The sequence below is a fragment of the Corvus cornix genome, chromosome 2, assembly GCF_000738735.6.
Source record: "Corvus cornix cornix isolate S_Up_H32 chromosome 2, ASM73873v5, whole genome shotgun sequence".
In the NCBI taxonomy this organism is placed as follows: Eukaryota; Metazoa; Chordata; class Aves; order Passeriformes; family Corvidae; genus Corvus; species Corvus cornix.
Window position 1 is genome coordinate 141,440,873 of NC_046333.1, and position 25,510 is coordinate 141,466,382.

Consider the following 25,510-nt stretch of genomic DNA (forward strand, 5'->3'; position numbering starts at 1 on the left):
TCAGGACACAATGGATTTATCTTTTTATGTATGTCTAACACGTGATATGAGAAGCCAGTAGAAATCAGATTTATATTACACTCAATGTCAATTTTTGTGTTACAGGAAGAGCCATTAAACATGCACGAGAAATCTTGTTTACAGGGGAGGCAGGCATGAGAAGGGGCATTCCAAAGGTTTTGGTTGTCATTACTGATGGACGATCACAGGATGATGTGAACAAAGTCTCCAGAGAAATGCAACTAGATGGTAAAATGTGTAGTTTTAAAAACGATTCACATTTTCTTTTTTTCTCGTTAATTACATCTACGTAAGTGTGGGCATGAGGTAAGGATAACTTTTAGTCCAGATTTTCGATTTTAAAGAAAACAGCAATTTCTGAGAAAGACACAATATTCCTAGGATATGACTAAATTCTGGATGTTTTTGGTCATTAATGGAATTATTTTTCATTTTGGCAGCAGTGCTAAAATCTTGTAGTAGTCAATGGAATTGTTCCCAGAATGAAGAAGTTGGGAAATATGATCCTGAGAATCTGGGTTGTCATCTATGAAGTGTAGTTTTGTGGTTATGAGCAAATCGAACTATTTTGTTTTCTACACAAGAAGTCCTTTGAAAATGCTTACACTGTTTCTGACCTGCTCTCATGTTACACTAATTACCTCTAGGAATTTTTTTAAGCCTTCAGTTTTAGAGCTTTAAGCAGCTGCACCATGTTGTGTGTCTAAGTATAAGAACTGGATTAATTGTTGTAGAAGTTAGTCTCAAAACCCAAAGGGCACAGTGGGCCACCTGGGGCAAAACTAAAGGATGGAAGAAAAAAGCTATCTTCCTCTAAATGTGAGGTGACCTAAGGAGAAATTACATTTGTGCCTTTTATTTGCTTTTAGCTTTGACAACTATGAAGTTCCCAGTGTATTGCACTGATTGCTGAAACCAAACATAATCATCCAGCTTAGCTGCATCCTTGTTTTGTTGCTAGATGCTGAGTGTAGTGGCTTCATAAATAAAGCATATGACAAAATAGTGGGCTTGCATAACTTATTTTAAGTGGCAGTCAAGAAAACCGTGTATTTGTGAATAAATTGGAGTTTGTGTCTAAGCTGAACAAAAACCGTCCATGTCTCAGCTAAGTCTTGCAGTTGCATTATCAGCCACTAGACTGGGAATGACCTCCAGAGAAGATGGTACTTTGTGAGGGTTCGGTTGCTGGGATGTGGCACGACTTCCCCTCTCCCATTTCCTCTGGAGTGGGCTGTACAATGAGGCTGCAGATAGATTGGAGCAGGTACTGATGGGCATCTGTGATAGACACTGGAACAAAGGAGGTGCTGATCTTGAATGAGACATGAAGATATTTTTATAATGTATTAAGTCAAAGTTTTGTTATGCTAAAAGCTCTGCAGAAGGTGATGAATGCCCCTGATTCTCATTCAAACTTAAACATAATATTGCTTGACAGGAGTAATTTTGTGACTGAGCCATGCTAGAACAGTCTATCCATTAACTATATTCGGCCTGATGTAGAGAGGTCTTTCCCTTCATCTCTTATGGAAAGGAAAATGTTGGAAAACTTACAGCTCTTTTGTTGCTCCTCAAACATTTAGGATACAGTTTCCATTTCATTTAAACCTTTTAAGTCAGGCTCAAATTTTGAAAAATATTCATGCTAAATATATAGAACAGATTCAACCAGTGCAGTTAAGTTGCTGGTGAAATGAGAATGCATTTATTTCAGTGTTCACTTGTGGGGCAGCAGTGGCTTGAAATCCTATCTATACCAACACATGGCACAGAAAAAATCTGTAAAGGACCTACAGGAAATTAATTTCTCTACTTTGTATTTATTATGTACTTGGATATTTTTGTGTAATACAGTATAACATTAAATTAGAAAAGCATTTAAATGTATGCTAACTAAACTTTAAACTACTGAGTAGTCATATATCTTCAAGAAAATGCTTAAGGTTTAACTTTAATGAACTAATTAATCATAAATAGCAAGAAGAAATATTTCACAGAGGTTGTATTACCTTTATTTTAGATTACATAAGTGAATTTTCTTGTGCTATAGGATAATAATAAAATGTCCAGGTTTGTGTTTAATCAGGAAAGGAGCCAGTACAAATATAGTTGTGTTCATATTGTATTTCCACTCTCTAAATGAATGACTCACAAGAGTGTTCTTTTTTGTCTTACAGGTTTTAGCTTTTTTGCTATTGGAGTGGCTGATGCTGACTATTCAGAGTTAGTTAATATTGGCAGCAAGCCCAGTGAAAGACATGTCTTCTTTGTGGATGACTTTGATGCCTTTACAAAGATTGAAGATGAGCTGATCACTTTTGTTTGTGAAACTGCATCAGCAAGTTAGCCATTTTGATTTATGTTTGTTTCTAAAATAACTGCTAAATACTGGGGGGGTTGTAACTATTAATTTTCAATTAAGACATATTGTTGATATTTTAAATAAAATTTACTGCTGATATTATAATTCTAATGTTATTTCTGCAGAAGATTAAGGAAATGAAGGTGTTGTGACTTCAAAATAATTAATGGTTGTTTGCTATAAAGCCAGAATACAGCTATTGGTTGTCAAAAACTCATTTCAGATGTTGTTGACATTTCAGAATCATAAAAGTTAATTGTATTTTATTTTCTAGGCTACTTGACCCCTCTGTAAGAGTGCCACTAGCTACATTCATTCTTACTCAGGTCACATGGTTAATTTATTAATAGACATCCAATCATTAATGTTTGTATTATGAGAGAAAGTAGACGAGTGCTAACCTAAGCAAAAGAATAAAACACACTCAAGAAAAAGTGTGAGAAAGCCACACTTCAGTCTCTTTATGAAAATTAAGCGATAGATATTCCAGAGCAACACCTAATGATTATAGGTCAGTAATTCACATGCTTTTAGGTGTGTGCCCACAATGTGTTTCCTTGTGTATAAACCAGGAAGCAGGCACTGTGTGAATCATTTGTGATTGTGAGGAGTCCTTGTGCACAGGACTGTGAGTTAATGTGAGACTGAGTTACCAGAGCTGGTAAGCAAAAATAATGTTGCTTGTGAACCACCTGAGATTTTGACTGTGAGCTCTGCTTTCAATGGTAGAGAGAATGTTAAACATTGACAGTACTCAGCAGTAACATTTATTGGTCACTTGTGCTTGTTTTCTAAAAGTGATCTTCAAATGTGAGTATCCTGGGATGCCATATTTCGTTGATACGCTGCTTTATGCTTATTGATTTCCCAGGGCACCTTCCCTGAAAGATACTAGTAAGCTTTCTTCCCTGCCAAAAGAAATATATAAACCAGATTTACAGGTATTTAAAATGTGAGCACACATCTTAAGTACTGTTCTGGTCTCTCTTGCTCATGAAAACTATTGTGGAGTTTGAAAAGGTACAGAGAATGTCAGCTGCAATACTTGAACTTGAGAGGGGTTAGGCTGGAAAAGCTCACAAACAGAGAATTAGGGAACACTTGGTTAAACCCCAGTATAAGACATATTTTATTTTATGCAGCAGGCTGTGAATTTGTTACTTTTTTTTCCAAAAATTTGAAATTTCTGAAGGGGTTGCGAAGACAGGTTTATAAGGAAGATTAGAGAAATTAACAGACAAGAAATCCATAAAAAGATGTTATATGGAGCACACAGCTATGTATCCCTTAATATCTTTGCTACAACTCTTGGGGATCCTGAGAGGCATCAACAGAATGAAGTAGAAAGTGGCCAGGTTTGCATGTCCTTCCTAACCAGCATCTCCTTTTGCTGCTCTTAGGGATAGAGTGCTGAGTTTAGGGCTGAGTGCATGATTGTTCCGACTCAGTGGGACATCTCTTGTAGTCTTAAATATATATTTTCTTCTTTTCCAGCCTGCCCACTGGTAGTTAAAGATGGCAATAATTTTGCAGGTACAGTATTTTTGTGTTCATTTTTGTTTATGATTTATGGAATCACTTCCATTACATTATTTTCACAATATTAGGCAAATTTCCCTTCATGCTAACAGGTATTAAACATATAGAGAATGAAACTCTTTGATACAGTTGGATTTGTCTTTTTTTTGGTCTCCCCTAAATATTTAAATTAATAAAATATATGTTTTGATACCTTCCAGGATTTAAAATGATGGAAATGTTTGGTTTGGTTGAAAAGGAGTTTTCAGCTGTGGAAGGGGTTTCCATGGAACCTGGTACATTTAATGTTTTCCCATGTTATAGACTGCACAAGGATGCTCTGGTGTCCCAGCCTACCAAGTATGTACTCATATATAAATACTCCCAAAACACATGGAGATAATTTTCTAGTGCAGGCAATTATTTATTTCAGGGACTAGTATTTTTAAGTCAGAAGAGCAGAGGTGCTAGTGTATATCTGTGCTATACTGATGAATAGGAAGAGTGTTCGGTGTTCTGAGCCCTCAGTCAGTTTAATTCAAAAATTAGCAATTGTAGGTAAAAGCAGGTAAGCCCACTGGCTATTTTGGGTTTCCCACGAGCCAGTTTCAGTCTTGTGTCTGTGTAACACCTGGCAATTTCACGCAGGCCTATGTTTGGGCAGATTCCAGTCTGCAGGACTCTCTGACAGGTGCCTCTGGAATGCAAGTTGAAGTCATGGAGTTCAGCATGTCCTTGAAACAGAGGTCAGAATGAGAACCTGCTTCAGCTGTCCTCAGTCACTTTCACTGCAGTCTGTGTCCAGCCATTGGTTACAAAGGAGGATTATCCCCTTGTGTTGAAGTGGGTCTGTGTGAACCCCATCTAGTAACTTGCTGGGAGGCCAGACATATTTCAGTCACAAGGACTGTATCTTGGGAGGGTTATGGAAGAGACAATGAAGAACCCCCTGACTGAACTTTTATAGTCGTTCCTCAGAGAGGAAGTGATGAAACTCTGTTTCTTCTGTGAACAGTGTCTATGTTGTGTTGGCTTCCTCTCAGTCCAGACCCCCTCCTTGTATTAAGTGGCACCAGAGAGAAGCAGTGGCTCAGATGGATTACATGTGGGAAGGTGTAACAAAAAATATTCTTTATCTAAGATAAATAAGAAAGAATAACGGTGGGAAATTGAAGGTTTATATTAGATAACATCTGAGTGTGTGATTATGCTATTGTGTCCCAGTTGGAGCTATACTTCTTGGTGCTGTTTCACATTCTCCTTGTTTTGTTTCCTCCTGGGCCTAGATGGACTGAGATGTCGGGGGATTAGTGTTTCTCACTTCTTTTTCCCCTTTCTGCTTCTTTCTAATTGGATCTGCTGCATTTATGTGCTATGCTCTAGCTGCCACCCCAGCCCAGTCTTACTGCTTCATTAGGCTTTCACTCCTTTTCACGGTTCAGAGAACACCTTTCTTTTGATGATCCACAGGTACGTCTGAAAAATACCACTTGACTTTGTCACCTCATCTGTGCTCTGAATGCCATTAATTTTATTCTCCTTTCTGAGCTCTGTATACCCAAACCTTGTGTTTAATCCACCCTGCTTATTGAATTGCCTTTCATTCCTGTACAATGGAAACACTGTAAAGGCCTTTTTCTTTTACCTGTTGAGTTCCCTCTCTTTCTCTATGGGCAATGGGCAGTGTAACATCACATTTGATCATCTACTGACACTGTGCAGAATATACTGATACCATGTTTAACTCCCTTTTCAGCATGATTCATATCTATACATCTATGTGCCAGAAGCACTTAAGAAGGAATGGGTCATGTTTGGGGAAAATAAATTGTTTGAATAACTCTTGAGACTTGTTTCAGATCCCCTTACTGTGATTTTAAGGAATCAGAATAATTAATATTTAACATACAGTCAGTTATCTCAGACACTTGTCCAAATGTTTCACTTTGGGATTTGACAACAAAAGGTTAAATCAAATTGGAAGTAAGAAATAGGGAATTTTTGGAAATGACATAAAATAACATACTTCTTTTATATCATAAACTTCCTCTCTCTTCTGCAAAAATTCTAGGAAACCAGATTTTATTTCAGTATGTGATCTGTTCTGACTTCACTTTCTTTTGTATTGGCTTTGAAATGTATAAACTCCATTCTCTATATTTTGTAAAGCTTCCTATAACAGTCTGTCACTCCTAATCTTAATCCATTTATAATTGTTTAATGACAAAGGACATGTCTATTGAGACTGGTCTTCCAAGCAATTTCCATTTTCATTGTCTCTTAAATCAGACAGTTGCAAAGGTCCTGAGAGTGGCTGCTGTTTGTTAAAAGCTTTAAATATAATTAATTTCAGCTTTACTTCCAACTGGCCTTGGATTTGGTCTTCAAATAAAAAGAAAGTTAATTTTTAGGGTCGGATTTGTAAATTTCAAGGGAAACGATAACTTCTACTTTTTTCATAAGTATTCCTTTAGGCTCATCAAGTTGAGTAGATTTTATCCACTTATATCATTTCTCAGTCTTGATTTATCAGGAAATAGAGTAATAGAAAGGATGTCAAGGGAAATTCTGATGAGTAAATCACCAGATTTAATGTTGTTTAAGTTTCAAAGACATTATTTCTCTTACAGGTATTTGCACCCTGAAGGTCTCCCTTCTGACTACACCATCACGTTTCTCTTTCGGATACTCCCTGACACACCTCAGGAGCCATTTGCTCTTTGGGAGATTTTAAATGAAGCATATGAACCACTGGTTGGAGTTATTTTAGATAGTATGTATTTTGTGTTTTATCAGTGATTTTAACTGTACAAATGATTCATTCTGTGTCTAGTTTTATTATTGCCAATGTTCCAATCTGCTACCAGAACAACCACCTATATCTGGCAGGGGATAATCTCTAAAGCATGGTTTTTAGATTCAATTTAACTGAATTTAGAGTCAAATTTTGAGTTAACTGCTTTAAACTGGATTCTGAAGATCTGTACTAGATGTAATTTGATGTGAGAGACACATCTGCTTTTAAAATTTCCAGTGCTTTGAATCTGATTCCAATAGACTCTGTCTTGATATAAGGCAGTGGTACTGGGAGCATATGCAGTGGCAATAGCAGAGTCAGAACCACACACATGAACTCTTGATGGCTCGTCATTTCTACTTGGTTTTACTTTCACAACTGTGAAACAGGGATTATAATTTACAAGGTTTTACTGTTGAGAAGATGAAGATACTGTGATAGCTGTTCTTCATAGCTTCCAGTTTGTCACCTTGAAATAGGTGGGAATGAGGCATTTAGCTGGCTTGAGGAAGTGTTTTTCTTGTCCAGCTCCCACAGAGAACTAATGGGAGAGTAGGACCAGGTGGACATGGGGGAGGTAGACTCAGAACTATTGGTTCATCCTTCCTGTCAAACCAGTAAAGAGCTTTTCTCTGATATAATTTGTTACTTCCAGGTCAGTATGTTGTTTATGAGTGTGTTTTACTAACATTTGAGTTGTTAAATGCAAATTGACTCTTTCAAATATTGTATTAGGTCTTTTCTTTAACCCAGAGCTCTTAATTTTGATCTCACACAGATGGTGGTAAAACTCTGACTTTCTTTAACTATGACTACAAAGGAGATTTTCAAACTGTGACTTTTGAAGGCCCTGAAATAAGGAAGATATTTTATGGGAGTTTTCATAAGGTTAGTAATGGCAGTAGGGAAAAAAAGCACTCTGAATAAAGGCTTGGGAGTTTTTCATGTTTCAAAATCATCTTTCCTGAGGTCAGCTGCTGCCAGAAAAAGTGTATTATGCATTACCTACCTTACTGTCATAAGTCTCTTTGCAGTATCAGATTAACATTAAACAAATCATAGTTTTTATCATGAAGCTGATGTGTTCAATTTTCATCTCATACTTTTTGCCTGTGTTTTGTAGTTCATTTAAAAATACTGGTCTTGAAAAGTAATTTAGAAATAAATCAGCTTTTCCTTTTAAGATTTAGATTGGCAGTGTCACTCAAAATAAAAAGAAAATGTCCAGAAAAAAAAAAATCCTTTTTTCATCAGAGTTGTAATTCTAGTATATATTTTAAGAGCTATGCCACACTGAACTTTCTTTTGCTATTTGAGAACTTGTGACATTCTTTCTGAAAGCAGATGAAGTGGTGCTGGGATTGTAGCACCTATTTGTTGTGGGGGAACTTTTGTCAAAGACTTTTTTCCCTGATATTTGGATCTTTCCTAAACAAAACAAACAAACAAAAACCTTGAGCGTTTGCTCGACAGGACAGTTGTAGCTAGTCCTCCCTACTGGGAGTGTCTCTGCTGCATCAGTGAAGGACAACAGAGTGTGATCAAGGCAGAAGGAAAGAACTTGGTTGCTGTGCTCTGCTTTCTGTACTGCATTTGATGTGATCTGATTCTTTCAGTGTAAAAACTTCACTATGACAGCTTTTGCTGTCAATGTATAATTTACAAACTAAATTTTACTGCTTAGTTTTGGCTTTTGCACGTGGCTGGCTATAATGGCTGTTATGGTGAAATCCAATGCTCTCTACAAGGAATGACCACACAAATCAAGGGTTCTGTGGGATCTGAGTGGTATATGAACATTGTGTAGATCTTCTGTTGGGACAAATTATTTACTTACTGAATAAATTATGTAAGTTGCCAAATTCTTTGCAGATGTTCCAGAATTAGAAAAATAAACTCATTAAATTCATTAAATAGATTACAATCATAGAATAATTCAGGTTGGAAGGGACCTCTAGAGGTCATCTAGTTTATTTGCTTTGGAGTGTTCTTGAGTTTCATTAGCAAACATGGAGTTAGGAGCTCATTTCAAAAAATGCCCCCCTTTTCCCAAGGAAAGGACACATATATCCCATATGCTCCTTTGTATGTTACAGCATCTTCTCTTTTGCTTAGTTGCATGTTGTTATCAGCAAGACCACGGCCAAGATAATTATTGACTGCAAGCAAGTGGGCGAGAAGACCATTAATGCAGCGGGGAATATTAGTTCTGATGGCATAGAAGTGCTGGGGAGGATGGTGAGATCCAGAGGACCAAGAGACAATTCTGCACCAGTGAGTGGAACAATAACAATTCTTTCAAACATTTAAAATGGCTAAAAAACAACTGCTTGAGATCTTTGCAGTTAGTTTTAACTTGAAGCCAAGTGAATTCATATTTTAAATAATAAGATCCCAGCATTTCAGAAATTCTGCAAAAGCCTGCAGTAGTTGTCAACTTGGGCAAAATCTATTTTTTATTATTTTGATAAATGAAATCATAAGATCATCATTGTTGAAATTTTATTCTCAAACAAATATGTAAACACAGTTGATATGTTCAGATATGACTTGTGTTCCAAATTTAATTACATAGAGTAATACAGTGTATAACTCCTTTGCCTGGAGTTATTTAAACTTTGTTTTCTTAAATATTTTGTATTTATTCCCCATGTCTGTTATTCTCTCTGATTCTTTGTTTGCCCCTTAACCCACTGTCCACTAAAAAATTGAACTGGTTTGGCACATATGATCCCCAAAAGCTCCCATCTTAGTATACCTAGCTCTTTTACAATATAAGACATTTTAAGTGTGAAAGATCTCCCCCCTCCCCCACCTTAAGTGCTCTTTCATTCCTCTGAAATTATTCTTCTAGAAGCAGTAATTGATTATTCTTTTTGCAGGACAACCAATGAGAGTCTTTCCCCTTTGTTTTGTCTGAGGGGTTTTGACTTTTTTGGTGTATAGTAGTGTTTGGTAATTTTCTTTGAACTTTTTTGACCTTAGAATGAGTTTAGCAGAGAACGTGAACCTTGAACCAAGGCCTGATTTGAATAGGAATGAGATCTCAAATATGTATATACTTGTTAATTTATGCAAATACTCTTGTTTAGTAAAACATAAGCCCTCAGAATATGTCTCTGTACAAAAAAAAAGAGCTTTTAGGAGTCAAACTGATGGATAATAATTATATGAAGCCTGTAAAGACAATTACACAGAGAAGCCTTTGTAGTCACATTCCAACAGAAACAAAAAAAGACAGACTTAGGAAATCCTGGAATCAGAGAAGGCTTTGTAAAGAAGTAGAAAGAAATGTGTCTTTTGTTAGAACCTAGGAATCTATACTTCAGAAAATTCAGACTGCCCACTCACAGAAATATTTGATTTTGTTCAAATGAACTGTAAAGTTGACATAAGATTAGAAATGTGTAGATGAAGATGAAAATTCTTTAGTAGTGTTAAGCCGTCTTTGAGTACTACCACAAGCACCAAATTAGAAACAAATCAAGAAAGCACCCAAATACCATCCTCTAAAGTCTCCATTCTGCACAATTTATTTATATTGAGTAGTACTTCTGTGAATAGTCACATTTAAGACATGAATGAGTCGGTTTCCTACTCCAAAGTTTGGAGAATATCAAAGGAATCTAGTAGGAGGCAGGATAGAGGTTCTCAGAACAGCTGCTATATTAGTAGATCTCTTGGTTTTAGAGATGCTTATTACATAAAATAAAAGTAAGCCGGCAGTTACTTCAGAATAAAATTGTGGATGTTCTGTTCTAACTGTGTTCACACTGAACAGTTTAGCATTCTCAGAATGTTTTTAGTGTATTTTAAAAATAAATCAATACAGTGTAGTCATTTGGATTTTGCCAGACATTTCAATTTTGAGGGAATATAATTGTATCAGGGTTTTTTTTGCCATCAGTGTATACAGTGTGCAATGGTAAAATGAACAGGCAGAGATAGATAGATAGATAGATAGATAGATAGATAGATAGATAGAACAAAAAGGGGATTAGGCTCAAGGTGCCTAACCCTTTTAACATTCTTGAATGAATCATCTCAGGATTAGATTGTAGCCAGAGCAATGAAACCTGATTGGGACATGCAGCAAGTCATGTTTTCTATTCCTTCAGCAGAACTTAATGAAAAGTCCAACTTCAAAACATTATTTACAATCACAGACTTTCTCTTTATTGATGTTTCCTCCTCTTTGAATTTTGTTTGCTTGCATGTATATGTACTGTTAATAGTATTGTCTAACGTGGGCTGCTATTGAGAAACATTTGCAGAGCTGTAGCTTGGTTAGATGAGGACGTTTCCACCTTACTGATTCTGCTTGCAGGGCTGGATATTTAGAAAGCAAAATCACTATGAATGCAGAGAGTTATGAATAAATGTTTAACAGTAGCAAAGAAAGCTTTGTTTTGGGTTTTAGCTTGAGTCAGAGCAACCCACATAATATTTTTAAAAAAGAGTACTGAATCATCCAGCATTTGGTTGATGAATACAGCATTTCAGAAAATGTCTGTTTGCTCTTTAATTTACACCAACATACTTTATTGCTATGGATGTCCAGATTGCCTAGTCCAGAGAAAATGAATGCATGTACATGCCTGTGAAGGACTGTATAAATTTTGCCAGTGCTGTCAGCCTTCCATTGTTCAGGATAACAGAATAGCATGGGATGGACTGGGTTATGGAAGAAAATGGCAATACAACTTAAGTTCTGAACCTAAGCTGCTCTCTGCACAACCAGCTCAGGTGTTGCTGCACCCCATTTCTGGGATGTCTGATTTGCTTAAGTGCAGTATCATGCAAATGCTCAGGTACTCTGTGTCCCAGAGCAGTGTGTGCATGCACTTTCATCTGCTGCTGCACTCAAGCTAGTGAGACTTCCTGGAGTTAGGAGCTTAGGGATGTGTAGCAAAGAGGGAGGCATCTAAGTGGCTCCACGTGGAGCCAGCTTCCATTTGACAGAGGCATGGACACAGACTTGCTGGACTCAGGGTGAGTCTCCGTGGAGCCAAATCCAGAGTCCAGAAGCTGCCTTCATGCTGCACTTCAGCTGTCTGAGCTGTTTAGCATGGTGCCAGCTCATTGTGTCTGCACCTGTAGTATAGCAAATCTAGAAACCAGCTAATCTGGTGGCAGGTGAGAAGAATGTCTATTTATATGAAAGTATGCCTTTATTTAAAAATATAATATTTGACTTTTATAAAAAAAAATGATGCAAAACCAAAGGTGCACATATGTGCACATTTTAACAGCTTTAGAAGCAATGCAGTTTTAAGAAAAATTTTAAATTCATTCCTCTGCTCTTATCACAAAATAATGCCCCTGAAAATAATGGGAACAAACCCAGAGTTCTATCTCTAGCAGTTCCTTGAATTTTTTAACATGTGGGGTTAATTTAATGGGATGTTCTGTTCCATACCACTCTCTATTCAATATGCACATAAACAAGGCATGGAAAAAGAATAGAAATAGTAACAGAAGAAAGCTTCAACTCTCTAGACCCCTTTGCTCAGTCAAGGCTGTAAAGGAGTTAATTGGTTTTACCATTGAGTCCTACTTAGTATATTGTTTCTGAGTATGTAGCAGCCCCTATTTTTAGCAAATGTGTGTGTTCTTGCAGATTAAGTTCTTGTCCAAACCATGTTCCCAGACCTGTGATGGGAATTTTCTTTTCTGGCCAATGTTGTCATGTGTTGAGCAAGCTTTTCCCCATTCTTAAGCTATCATTGCCTGGGGATAATACGGGTAAGAGAGGGCATATTCTAAAGTAAAATTAAACTGGAAAAAAAGAGAAATATTATTTGTGGCTCAGGTCCAGTATAAGTAATAGTCTACAGGAGACCTTGTCCCAGATAAAATCTGAACAGCAGACCAGAGGGTTAAGGGGAATTATTCAGAGAAGCTGAGCTCTCTTTCGCCTGACTCTTGATGTCTTCTTTGGTATAAAAAGATATTGGAATGCACCATTGGGCAAAATAAGGAATTTAAACAAGGAGTGGGGGTTAATTCAACAAATGCATGCAGCATTTAACCTTGAACAACTTTGCTCAATTCATGTAATGTCTGATAGTTCAGATGAGTTGGTTAGATACACATTTGGTAAAAGCAGTGGATTTGCCATTTAAGTGAGGTATTTGTGGCTTGCTGCTCAAAGTCAAAAGCCTTTGTCTAATCTGAGTGCTTGACTCAAGGTGGCTTTGCTTGCTGTTGGCTCTGTTTTTCACTGATCTTACACCTAACACTCATACTGTACATCACCCTTGTTTTGAAACAGCTGCAGTTACAGATGTTTGACATTATTTGTGCTACCTCATGGGCCAATCGAGACAAATGCTGTGAACTTCCTGGCTTGGTAAGAAACCTCTTTTAATAACTGTAGAATTTACCTTTTGTTTTCTACTTCATTGAGACAAATGTTTTATTGGAAATGGCTGCTTAAAAGTTTTCAAAAAAGCCCAGCTCTGCTTGGATTACTTGTCCTATTGAAAGTCAATAAGATGTACTTTTCTAAATCAAGTAGGTGCTTTTGAGTACTACGTCTTAGACTTTACTAAGTACTGTATCTTAGATTGATAAAATACCCAACATTTGAAATTCTGGACATCATTCTTCTCCTATCTTAATCTTTTCATAGAGAGATGAGGAAAATTGCCCTGCCCTTCCTCATGCTTGTTCCTGTTCAGAAGCCAATAAGGGTCCCCTTGGACCTCCTGGACCACCGGTAAGGTTTTATTCAGCTTTGCAGTGAACTGTACCAAATGTCCACTGGCCACCTTTATTCCAAAACATGTGAATATACTGCCATTGTATAACTGATAAGGTTAAATTACGCTTTCAAGTGTTGCTAAAGAGATAAAATATATTCAATTGATATCAAAGATGCTATAAATTATGTAAAGAGGTATTATGCTGAAGCAGTTGGGGTATTTTTTGGACCTGGAACCCTTTTACCTGTCTGTAGCATTAGATATGTCACAGGTAGTGCCATTTATTTTCAAATTTTTAATCACCTGCTATCTGTCTACTCTAGCACGTGTTCATTAAATGTAGCTTGGAGTTTAGATTTCTGAAATGCTCCGTTTACAGTATTCATATCAATTAAGGATATGGAGCATGACAATGCCACTTGTGTAGTATGTGATGAAAGAAGACTTTTCTGTCTTAAAAGCCCTACCTAAGTATGGCATTTATTGGAAAGTAGAATGGAAGTACAGGTTCTTCTGAGAGTTCTTAGAGGCAGAGAGTTATCGAAGAGCAATGAAGGGAAGAGAGAATGAAATAATCTGCTTTTGTGGAAAATAGAATTTCATTTTTTTAAGATTTTCCAGTGAATGATGAAATGTACACTGTTACAACTTTTACATATGCTTAGTGGTGGTATTTTAATGGCACTCATTAAGAGTTTGCTTTGTAGATGTAAAGTAAGTCTATATTTAAGTTCTGTGTGTAACCAGTGGAACTAGATAGTCTCTTGTAGAAGACAGTTATTTAACTTTTCTTCCATGTCACTGTAGTATCTTAGTTGGAGCCTTTCTCCTTATTGGCGTGTGGAAACTCAGACAATGAATTAGACCAGACAATGGATATACAGGCCACTAAATTTTGAGAGCTCATTCTTGCATCCCAAGTCTGATTTTTACCAATTTAGAAAAGTCACAGGCTCTGTTTGCAATGGTTCATTATTGGTTTGCTTTAACAAGAATCCTGACTGGGATATTTGTAGAATGATCATGTGTTTTTGCTGTTACAATTAGATAAATCTAATCGGCATTTTAGGGCTGCTTGCTAACTGAGTTTGAGATGAGGCTCTCTTGCAAAAAATTTGAACTGTGTATATCTCTGCTCATACTGTGTCCTGGATGCTCCAAGGGCATGTTGTTAAATGAAGGAGTCAGGGAAGAAAGTAAAGGAAAATGTTTTTGGTGTTAAAGTACACAAATTACATGAGATGCATATTTAACAACAAAATTGACTTGCACATAAGGCATTCACATAGTAGGTCCTAGCAGCCATTAATCCTACTGACAACTCAGAGTTTAGTCTTTCTGCAAGAACTGTTCTTTAAGCCCTATACAAAAACCTGGAAAGAAATTCAAGAGGAAATTCACTGAAGAGCTGCATCTTGAGCAAGGAGAAATTATTCTGTTCTCCGATTTGAATATAGGTTATAAATCAAGTATGGATTAAAGTTTTAATTTCCATATTTTAGCATCCGGTTTGTGTTCTTTAAAAAAGACAATGGGATAATTCACATGAAAATGTCACTTAAATGGAGTAGTTTGACCACATATCACAGTAAAATTAAAAATGTTTGAAAACTATTTGACTGGAAGGATGTGTATTACTACAGTTCAAAAGATACATGCAGTAAAATAATGTACTTCTATATATTACATTTAGGATTAGCAATGTTTTGAATAGCATAGTGCCAGGCAAGAGGAAGCATAAAATCAAGCAGAAAAATCACTGCCAATGCAGGCAAATATGTGATTCTGGAACTCAGCCTGTTAAAAGTGATGCTTTTTTGCCAGACAGTTAGATGGCATAGCTCTGCAAAAAAAAAGAAATCCAAAGCCTACGAAAAAGCAGAGCAAAAGAATAAAGTCAGTGTTCATCTCTGCACCAACCAAAAGTCAGAAAGTCACATGTGCTGTGTCTGGTCAGGAGTGCTCCAAGTCATTAAAATGTCATGACTTTTCTCCAAGCCAAGGATTCTTCTGTCTAAGAGATCAGGATCCTACCATGTCACCAGTTTTAGACATTAGGCTAAAAAAACTCCAAATAAAATGCTTCCATTTGTTTGGGATAGTAACTCCAGAAAGGATTTTTAATGTTTAAGAAAATGCGTCACTTCGGGTAAGACAAAGTGTTGTTTAGAGTTAAGATTATCTGGCAATTTTCCTCATGGGATACTGTTTTTATGGCTTCATCTTTGGTAGAATTTGATCCTGCTGTCTGAAGTTCCCCACACTAAGTAAAAATGAGATATCACTGAAAATGAATGCCTGCATTTGAAAGGAATGCTGCAGAATTTAAGAAGGCGAAGGAGACAAAAATATTGAAGGATTGGAGAAGTTTAATTGCAAAAAAAGATCTTTCTGTGCTTCGTAGGTTTTGAATATTAAAGAGAAATAAGGAGGTGTCTTGATAACAGTTGATTAAGACACGTTTCTGGGGGAAAGCACTGGCTACTAAGATGTTATTCAAAATAAGGGAAGAAGGCATAACATGAATTTTTGGCTAGAAAAAGAAGCAGCACAAAAAAGAAAAATTTGAAATTAGTCACACAAGCTTAGCAGTGCTGGGGAATAACCACCAAAACAAATTTATGAGAAAAATGAGAGGGCCTCTTCTGATGTTTTCATCTTAAATAAATGCTGTTCTGGAAATTGTGCTTTTACCCAGCAGGGTTACTGGGTTCAAAACATGGACAAGTGTGCCAACTCCAGCATGAATCTGAAAGCATATGATTTAATGGCTCAGCATCAGGCTATTTTTAAGTATATATTCTTAGTAAAAATGCAGTCTGTTTCTGAGAACAAAATGGGAGAAAGCTGTGATTTTGTTTATGTTAAAAAGTTGCAGTTATTGTGCTGAGGAATTTTAGTCTCAGAGTTAGGAGTAAGGCAGAGGAAGGACAAAGGACAGTGGGTGGGAATGCAGAGTATCTGGAATTTTGCAACTGGCAATTGGAACTTGGTTCCGTGGAGAACATGGGATGAGATTTTTGGTTCAGAGCTGGCCATGGTGGAAAGGGTCATGGCCATAGAGCTGTGGGATGGAAGTGAGAAGACTGAGGGAGCTGGGAGAGGTAGTGGACAACTGTTCCGTGATCACACATGCAAAGACCATGTCATGATACCTTCACTGAAGAGCAACAGTGCTCTGGCATTTCCAGACATTTCTGTTATTGGCATTCGTATTTAAAGTCTCATAGATACTGCATATAAGCACATTTTCTATTTTTATATCTTTATTTAACAGCTGTTATTTTTGTGAGTACCTATTGTAGCCCTTAAAGAGTCCTATTCAGTTACGTTGTCTAGTTGTACAAGGTCCTTTCTGAGTACAAAGATGGGCACAATACCTGTAAAGCTCATATTCCGAGAGATTATGCAGTATAGTCAGGTGGGGGAAGAGGGAAACTGATATGAAAAAAAAAAAAAAATTATGCTGTCCTAGAACAGAAAGCACATGTAGATGTTTTTGCAAAACACATTCATGGCAGCCATCCATAGATATATGGTACTCCAGTGTCTCAGATGATAGTAACAAAAAAGGCAACAGTTGGTAAATAAATGATGAGCAGATGTAGGCATTGCTGAAGAAAGCAAAAAGAGAAAAATGTGCAAAAGAGCATTTTACCTAAGAATAGCTCCAAATTAAACCATGGTGTAGGTCTAGTAGACTCTGGAGTTGTCCTTGGCGAAAACTATTCCTGAGTCATTAGAATCACAGAGTTATAGAACTGTTTATGGTGGAAAAGACCTTGAAGATGATCGAATCCAGCCATTAACCCAGCACTGCCAAGTCTGTCACTAAACCATGTCCCCAAGTGCCACATCTACATGTTTTTTAAACACCTCCAGGGGTGGTGATTCCACCATGTCCCTGGGCAGCCTGTTCAAAAGCTTGACAACCCTTTCTGTGAAGAAATCTTTCCTTATATCCTATCTAAACCTCCCCTGGTTCAACTTGAGGCCATTTCCTCTGATCCTGTCACTTACTACACCTGGGAGAAGAGACTGACACCCCCCCCCCCCCCGCACCTGGCTACAGCCTCCTTTCCAGGAGTTGTGGAGGGTGATAAGCTCTCCCCTGAGCCTCCAGGCTAAACACTCCCAGCTCCCTCAGCTGCTCCTCATCAGACTGGTGCTCCAGTCCCTTCACCAGCTCCATTGCCCTTCTCTGGACTTGCTCCAGCTGCTCAATGTCCTTTTTGTAGTGAGGGGCCCAGAACTGGACACAGGATTTGAGGTATGGCCTCACCAGTGCTGAGTACAGGAGGATGGTCGCTGCTGTGGTCCTGCTGGCCACACTGTTTCTGATACAATGCTCTTGACCTCCAGAAATGTGACTTTTCTGGAAACTTTAATAATGTAATTTTGGTGAGAACAGACAGATGTGCAGGAGGTTTCAGCAACTGGATGGGAACCCATGACTGCATTTCCATCCATATTGTAGCTTTCAGTGTTATTTTGATTCTTACATAGTGTGCATTCTTGGCTCTAAAAAGTAGTCACATCTGTGTTTAAATCTGTTCCTGTGTATGGCCACACTTAAGTATGTTCTCAGTTTAATTACTCCAGTGGAAGGATATCGACAGGATATTTACTGATTCTTGAATGCTGATTCAGGAACAGGAAGAATCTGTTTGGACTTCTCTGGATTTCACGTCTGTTTGAGAGTTTTGGTTTTCAGTGAGTCCCGTGCTTGTGCTTTACAGGGTGGTCCAGGTGTCAGAGGTGCCAAAGGTCATCGTGGTGATCCAGGTCCAAAGGTACTTTGTACACCAACCTACATTTGACAGATGCACAGGTTCTTGGTTTATCTCTGCTGCATGGAAACCTTGCAATGAATTCCAGATTGTCTCTGGTGTTTTTGAGGAAAAAGCATAGTGAAATGTCATTGGCATTTGCTGTGGCTTTTTTCCAAACAAGTACTTGTCCTGTATATTCCTTGATAAAAGATACAAAATCCAGAATGCTGCTTTCACCGCATAAATCATCCTTTTTTTTCAGTATTTATAAAGAAACCAGACAGTTTTAAATTGAACCCTAACTGCTCAATCACGTTAACTCATATTTCAGATGTTTTTGAGTCTATTGGTATTTAATTCTTCAAACAGAAGCTGCCTTTGTCCATATGATAAGAGTTTAACTTATGTCCTGCACTACTTTAGGGACCAGATGGACCTCGAGGTGAAATTGGTGTTCCTGGACCTCAAGGACCCCCAGGACCACAAGGACCCAGTGGACTTTCTATTCAAGGGCTTCCAGTGAGACTTAAAAAATGAATAGGCTTTTTTCTGTGATCTTTTAAACAGCAAATAGCTTAGTTTATTAAATGACACCCGAACAGATTGAAATAGCTTTTGGTGTTGTGATCAGAATCTGAATTCAATACTGGAGGTGAAATCACAGATGTGGGCTTGACCTAAAGTGAATGCGGGTTCAATGCCAACATTTCTGGTTTTTTATTTTGATCTGAATTTTTAGTCAGCTGAAAGTATTTGATCGCAGGTTGAATATGACCTGGGTATTAACATTCAAGCCTGGAGTCAAGTGAAAATAAATTGCAGTGGGGGGTGTGACATGGCACCAGACCAAAAAGTTAATATTTTATCTTATATTGGTTGTGGTACTGCTCATTGCAGATCAGTTCTGACTTGAAAGGTGTACCCAAGCAAGAACACCATATTCTCTGCCAAAATTAAGCAATAATATTTATTACATTATAAAATCCATCATCAGAGGAAGTGATTAGGCCTGGAATTTGCAAGGCTGTTGTGAAATAAGTCACAGAATTTCATCATAAAGAAACATTGTTAGAATAATGAACCAGCAGCACTTATCTTGTTTCATACACCTCTCCAGTAGATGGGTACAGACAAGCCTAGAAAAGTGGTAATAGATGTATTTTTCTGCTAGATTTTTTTTCAAAAATTACTACATTACAATACAATTTCATCTTTTTTCCAGTCTATATGATATGGCTCTACAATAAAATGGTTTACCAAAGCTGTATATTCTTGATGATGTTGTCATCAGAGAATAATACAAATACTTTAATTATAAGAGCACTTATAGAGAAATTGTTTCTTTATGAAAGTTAAAGTTAGTTTATTATCTAGAAAAGTATATGTTTTGTCATGCATATGTACCATAGAAACATGTCTAGTTTCCATAGAAAACCCTTTTTTTCACCATTATTGAGATTCTGCTGAGGCCTGAAGTGAAACAAATGGTTCAAAGAGAAAAAGAAATTAGCTATCTTTTTTTTTTTTGATAACAAAATGGCTATAGTTTTATCAGGTTACTTATGAGATCTTTTAAAATGGGTTTTATTTTCTATATTTGTAACTTCTACATTTGCATTTTTGCAAATAAGGGTCTCTGTTTGCTTTCAGTAGAAAGAATAGTCTATTTTTTTATTGGTTGCTTTGTTGGTTTTTTTTAAAGAAGCTGAAGGGAACTATTAGAAATAGAAAAGTAACCAGATATTTGGTTTACTACGTGTGATTCTTTATCTGCAGGGGCCACCAGGTGAAAAGGGAGAGAAGGGAGATCTTGGTTTTCCTGGCCTGCAGGTATTCCCTATTGTATAACCTGTCACTAAGTTTGAATGTTGAATTGACATCATTGTGAGTTTAGGGCACATATTCCAAACCACTGAGAAATGTGTTGTTGGGGTGAATTTGAACAGGGATTTATAAAAGAGGAGGAATCCAAGGTGTGCTGGTGTGCAGTGACCAATTCACTTGGCCCTGAAGAGCTGGTTACTTTCTTGTTTAACACTTAAATTGTGTCTCTGTAGACTCAACACCTCTGCATTTTAATGATGTGTGTTTAGCCATCTTTCATTTCACAGAAATACCTTCTTTACTGAATCTTTTCTATGGCCCCACCCATTATTGAGCTCCCTAGTTCTGTTTATCAAAAACACGTCATACAGTTTCACTGGAAGATTACATAGTTGGATTCTGTTAATTTGATCTCATCATTTGCTCTCCCTTTATAATGCTTAGGGTGTCCCAGGAGCATCAGGTTCACCAGGAAGAGATGGAGCTCAAGGTCAAAGGGTAAGGTAAAATGAGTATGTTTTACATGCATTTTGTTCCCATTCCGTAACAGAAACATTTCCCAACGTGGTTGATTTATTATAATTTATTCCGCCTCTGTCCTTTCTGGAGATCATCTCTCTGTGCCAATCAGCACAGGAGGGTGGACATCCTTCTATCTGGTGATGAGGGTTGAGACGTGTAAGGGGAAGCCTGCACGATGCCTGTGCTTTATGCATTTGATAGGCGTAGATGTCATTTGTGTTCAGCACTGCCAATTAATGTCTTTGCTTATATGTTTAAAATTAGATAGTTGTCAAATGGTACATAATTAGTATGCAATCCAAGGCAATGGTCTAAATTTGCTTTCTAGCTAATTAATGAATAACAGAGACAACTACGAAGGAATTTAAAACTGAATGTAGAAAAATACCTGTAGAAACAGTTGACATGAGGAAAAGGTGAAAAATAATACCAAAATTTAGTCAACCTTATTCTGCTCCGGGTAAAACAACAGAAGATACTTACAGTCTGTCTAGGAGCCAATAAAAGAAAATTCATATTCATTTGTGCAGTTAAGCCTATAAGTCCTCCTCTTTGTCTCCTTGGGGAGACTTTTGTTTCATTCTTAGTCAGGCACTGGAAAGTTATTGTTAGCATAGTACTACATTTCTGTGTACAGCAGAAGTTCGTTATGAAATATAACTTTTCAGTTTCATTTGAGCAAGATTTACATATTCATGATCCTTTCTTTTGGATATGGTAATGTAACTTGAACTTCAGAGAAATTTCTAACTTTTTTGATTTTCTGACCTTGTTATAAAAAAACCTCATCCCTGTGGCAAAACATATATTTGAACTCACTATTATGAATTCAAACATTGGCAATATCTTTATGTCTAGAAGTAATTCCACTGAAGTCACTGTAAAATTTAGGGAATAGATAGATTTACTTTTTCTCTAAAAATCAAGAAAAGAAAGGCATTTTATTAAGATAAAGATATATACAACATTATTACCAAATAAATAACTTAATTGGAGGAATAGCCTTCTAATTTTTTCAATTACATTTTGCTGAAATATGGAAGTAAATCTATCCTTTTCTTTCTACTTTATAATACTGTGATGTCTTCTCGTTTTGGATGCTTTTATGTCTTCCTTTTGGCTGCATTGGACTATTTCCCTCTAAATTGCCCAGCTTTCATGCCACCTGTTCATCTCCAGGTTAATAGAGACCTGGACCCTGATGAACATTTGGATTTTTGCCATGTTCTGTCTAGTCTTGGTCATGGATAGATTGAGGTGACTTGGTGCTAAACATTGTACAAGTGAGTGCTATGTGCCTCCTCCATCTACATTCTTAATCATGAGGGATGTCGAGGTGCCTGCAGTTCAAGGAGGAAAGAACTTTGTGTTTTTATGCTATTCTGTAGCTGACTTCATATTTAGCAGTGGACCCTCATGCCATGCCTTGATGCCAGCCAGCAGTTCAGAAGCAGTCTAGTTTTCCCACATGTGGGAGTCACCAGGTTGTTGCAGAGAGATGGCATTCCAGAGAAAAGCCGAGGAAGACTAGTGCATGAAAGGCTTTTGATATGGCCTGGAAGGGTCAGGTGGTGCTTATTCTGTAGAATACCCCACTGTTGTCTATAAAAAGGTAGGGCAATTACATAAATAGCCTCTTTTTATCGATATGGTAATAATGCTTTGTTCATGTGTGCTCTTTCTTCTGCTGTTAATCACAGGAGCTGGATAAACAGCCCAGAGCTCATAAAATTAGGTCTGTTAGCCTGGTATTGTCTCTGTGCGACCCTTATGCAATGTTGTCCAGCAGTAATTATTTCTGTGGCAACAAATAATTATGCTATACTGCTTTTACAGTGTTGTAGCTCATTTGATTCCTGTGAAGTTATGACAACATAAAATTGCTTTTAATGGGCGAAGATCCAACCCAATTATTTCACCGCAGTCTCTTTGAAGACCCAGCACTTGAAAAGGGGATAATTCTGAAGGGCATAACTGCAGCAGCAAAGTGGAACTGGAAAATTCCTGAGAAGTAAATTGCCTTTTTGTATAATGTTCCTTTTGTTGGGTTTCCTCCTGTTAGCCAAGATGCCAAACTGTTTTGCAAGTATTATACTACTAGAACTGAGATTTTCTGTGTTATTCTTAGTTTAGTTATCCCTTCCTCTTTAGTATTTATTGATCATTTAAGTATTTTCATTATAGTGGTACCAGTGCTGTAAAGTACCTAGGCAGATGGCTAAATCACACTGATTTTAATGAGAGGTAAGCATAGGGCTGATATTTATTGGGCGATCTCTGAAAACTTTGCTGAACTGGGCATAATGTGATATTAGACTTAAGAAGTGCTGGAATGGCAATTTTTTTTCTACAGTTCCTGATAATTGGAATCACTTCACTTTTACAGTTCATTTTCCTTTCTTTTTGTTTTGATTTCTAATGTTCATACTTTCTGATTTTATTTTTGAAATCAGTTGAGAAAAGGGCTTGATTTTCCTTTCTTAATGCTGTCATTCAACACTTAATCTGTAAAGCTTCTTTTTGTATTTCTGAAGTTCTGGTTTTTAGTCCCTGGTTTATTTGCTTTTTCTTGGGTTTTAGAAAGAAATAGAACATCTTCCCTGTCAGTTGTGTGAATTCATAAAAAGGTCATTTTCATAATGACACACCCTCCCTATGAAGAAGAATGGGATGTAATAAAAATACTTGTGAAGGTTGAATCAGAGTAAAAAGAAAGTTTTTTCTGATAGTAAAGCCAACATTCTGAATATGCATGATAATATTTTATACCTGTCTGGTAACGTGGTTAAATCTACATCTCAGACTCCACATGAGGAACAGTCCCCTCCTCTCTCATCAGCTTCCAGAGTATCAGAAAAGATTCTACAAATATAAAATTATTTCTTTTTATCGTATGGATGTAGCTGTGGTTGTTTGGTGTCCTTTCTTGCTGCTCCATATTTGTAGCTAGCAGTATAGAGGAGTTTTAGTAAAAAGAACAGATTGTGTTTCGCCAACAGTCCCAAGCATTTAATGTTGAAAGACAGAGCTTGAATTGGCAGCCATGGGTCCCAGGCTGCAGGGTTTTTTTAAAAGGCTCTACATGAAACTCTTTCAAGCCTGGCTCAGTAGCTTCAGTTAAATTTTTGCCAGTATTTAGTCCTACTTAAAAAATCACCTCTCTACAAGTTCCCCCAAACAAATTCCAGGCTACAGAAAGCTCAAGAGTTTATAATGAGGTCAGCAGCACTTCTGACTTCAGCAGACTTGAGGTTTTACAGGTGATGCCATTTGTATATTGGCAAATAAAATCCCTTATAAAAATTCTGTCAAAGCTACACTGTTTCTCTGTAACTTTTTTTCATGCCATTAGCAAAATATGTCTTGATTTAAGTTAACTTACCAAAATTATATACACCTTGATTCTAAGACCTATATCCTAGGTGACACATCAAAATCTGTCCCATCCTCCTCTTGGATATGCAGTTCCTTCGGAGAGAATCAGTGACTTTGTACAGAGTCATTTCTATGCTGGATGACAGAGAGAAAGAGCTGTTGTGCTGTGTAATTCCTCCTTGCATTAGATATGGCTAAGCAAAGAGGAGAATTCAATAAATGGGAGTTTAAATAACATCTATAAGGCTTCAGTGCTCAGAATATAACTTTGTGAATTCTCACTGTGCTCTATTTTCTTCTGCATTACACACCCCAAAAATTATGGAAGAAAGAGCCAGAATAAATAAATTCCCAGTCTTCCTGCCAATTTCCTGGTACTTACTAATCTCTGCTCTCTACTCAGAAGTTCAGAATGAGTGTCAGATGCATTCTGGCTAGCAGGTGGTCTGAGTAACATCTTCAAACCCTGTTGGCAGCACAAACAAATACCTTTAGTCTTTCTTTAGCATGGGAGAATAGGTATTGCCATACTCTTTCTTGAACCAGGCTTCTCTTTGACTTAATTTCTATATAGCAATTTTCACATCTAGCAAATACAGTAGGAGGTGATCTTTTGTGGACGATACAGACACAGTGCCAAGAGAAATAAACCCTAGGAGAATAGACAGGAGGTGATTACTGAGCAGCCAAGAGTAAGAACACTGCTCAGAGGAAAGAAATTGTGAAATATATTCCAAGAAAATGTAATTCTGATCATACTGTTAATTCTACTCTTTGACTGAGATGGGAGAAGGGAAGGACATACAGATTTATTTTTCTTTTAAAGTTTGTGTGAATCCACACTAGATCCTAGAAGTCAGTGGAAAGCACTCTATTTCCCTCCTCCATACATTAAGCCCTTAAAATGGTCAAACCAGTTTTCATCCTGCTTTGGAACTGAGAAAAAATAAATGTAGGTTTTACATCTTTGCTTTAAAAGTGAAACATAAATATGAAGGTATCAACTTCATCTGGCTACAGTGTGAAATAGGAAGGTATTTCCTTATCAAGTCTAAGGATGCATGGATGACATAATGTGAATTGACTGTGTGGCTTATTTTACCACCAAAACACCCTTCCAGTAGGATTTAAAAAAACTTTCCAGGTATATGGCAGATAATAGTACTCTCCAGCCATTTTTCATGCCATATGATTGCAGAATTGAATAATAGTTTCCAAATTATGCAAAGCATAAAACTAGTAGAATATGTTACATTCATTACTAAAACCATGTCAGAAACAAAGATTTGGAAAAAAGTACAAAGCAAAAAAGTTGTAAATTTTTCTTCTGAAGCTCCATGAGATACTGAGGCCTGGAATGTTCTTTACTCTGTGTGTCACCATAAACATTTTCAAACTTTTCAGCAATAAAACAAACAGTTTCCCGCATAAACCACCTTTCAAACTGGTCTTGAGCCAGAGGTAAAACCATATTTCTCCTGTTTAGGCTGTGTAGTAATTAAGGAATTGCCTAATCACCAGGCTTGTCAGAAAACCATGCTTTATAGCACGTGGATACAAAATGCATATATTGGTTAATTTGTAAGAATACTTTAGTAATAAATAGTGT

At 37.1% G+C, this 25,510-nt stretch overlaps 1 protein-coding gene across 7 annotated transcripts in view; it reads left to right on the plus strand.

Moving 5' to 3' along the window:
* Positions 1-25,510, plus strand: part of COL14A1 (collagen type XIV alpha 1 chain) — a 114,915-nt gene that overhangs the window by 73,885 nt on the left and 15,520 nt on the right. For all 7 annotated transcript variants that reach the window (XM_039549915.1, XM_039549918.1, XM_039549917.1 and 4 more), the window contains exons 28-40: positions 106-249; positions 2,202-2,366; positions 3,881-3,919; positions 4,126-4,264; positions 6,535-6,677; positions 7,480-7,589; positions 8,817-8,975; positions 12,976-13,053; positions 13,336-13,422; positions 18,148-18,201; positions 18,604-18,699; positions 19,957-20,010; positions 20,449-20,502. In XM_039549915.1, the coding sequence (XP_039405849.1) occupies positions 106-249; positions 2,202-2,366; positions 3,881-3,919; positions 4,126-4,264; positions 6,535-6,677; positions 7,480-7,589; positions 8,817-8,975; positions 12,976-13,053; positions 13,336-13,422; positions 18,148-18,201; positions 18,604-18,699; positions 19,957-20,010; positions 20,449-20,502 (1,322 nt within the window). The remainder of the gene's footprint in view (positions 1-105; positions 250-2,201; positions 2,367-3,880; positions 3,920-4,125; positions 4,265-6,534; positions 6,678-7,479; positions 7,590-8,816; positions 8,976-12,975; positions 13,054-13,335; positions 13,423-18,147; positions 18,202-18,603; positions 18,700-19,956; positions 20,011-20,448; positions 20,503-25,510) is intronic.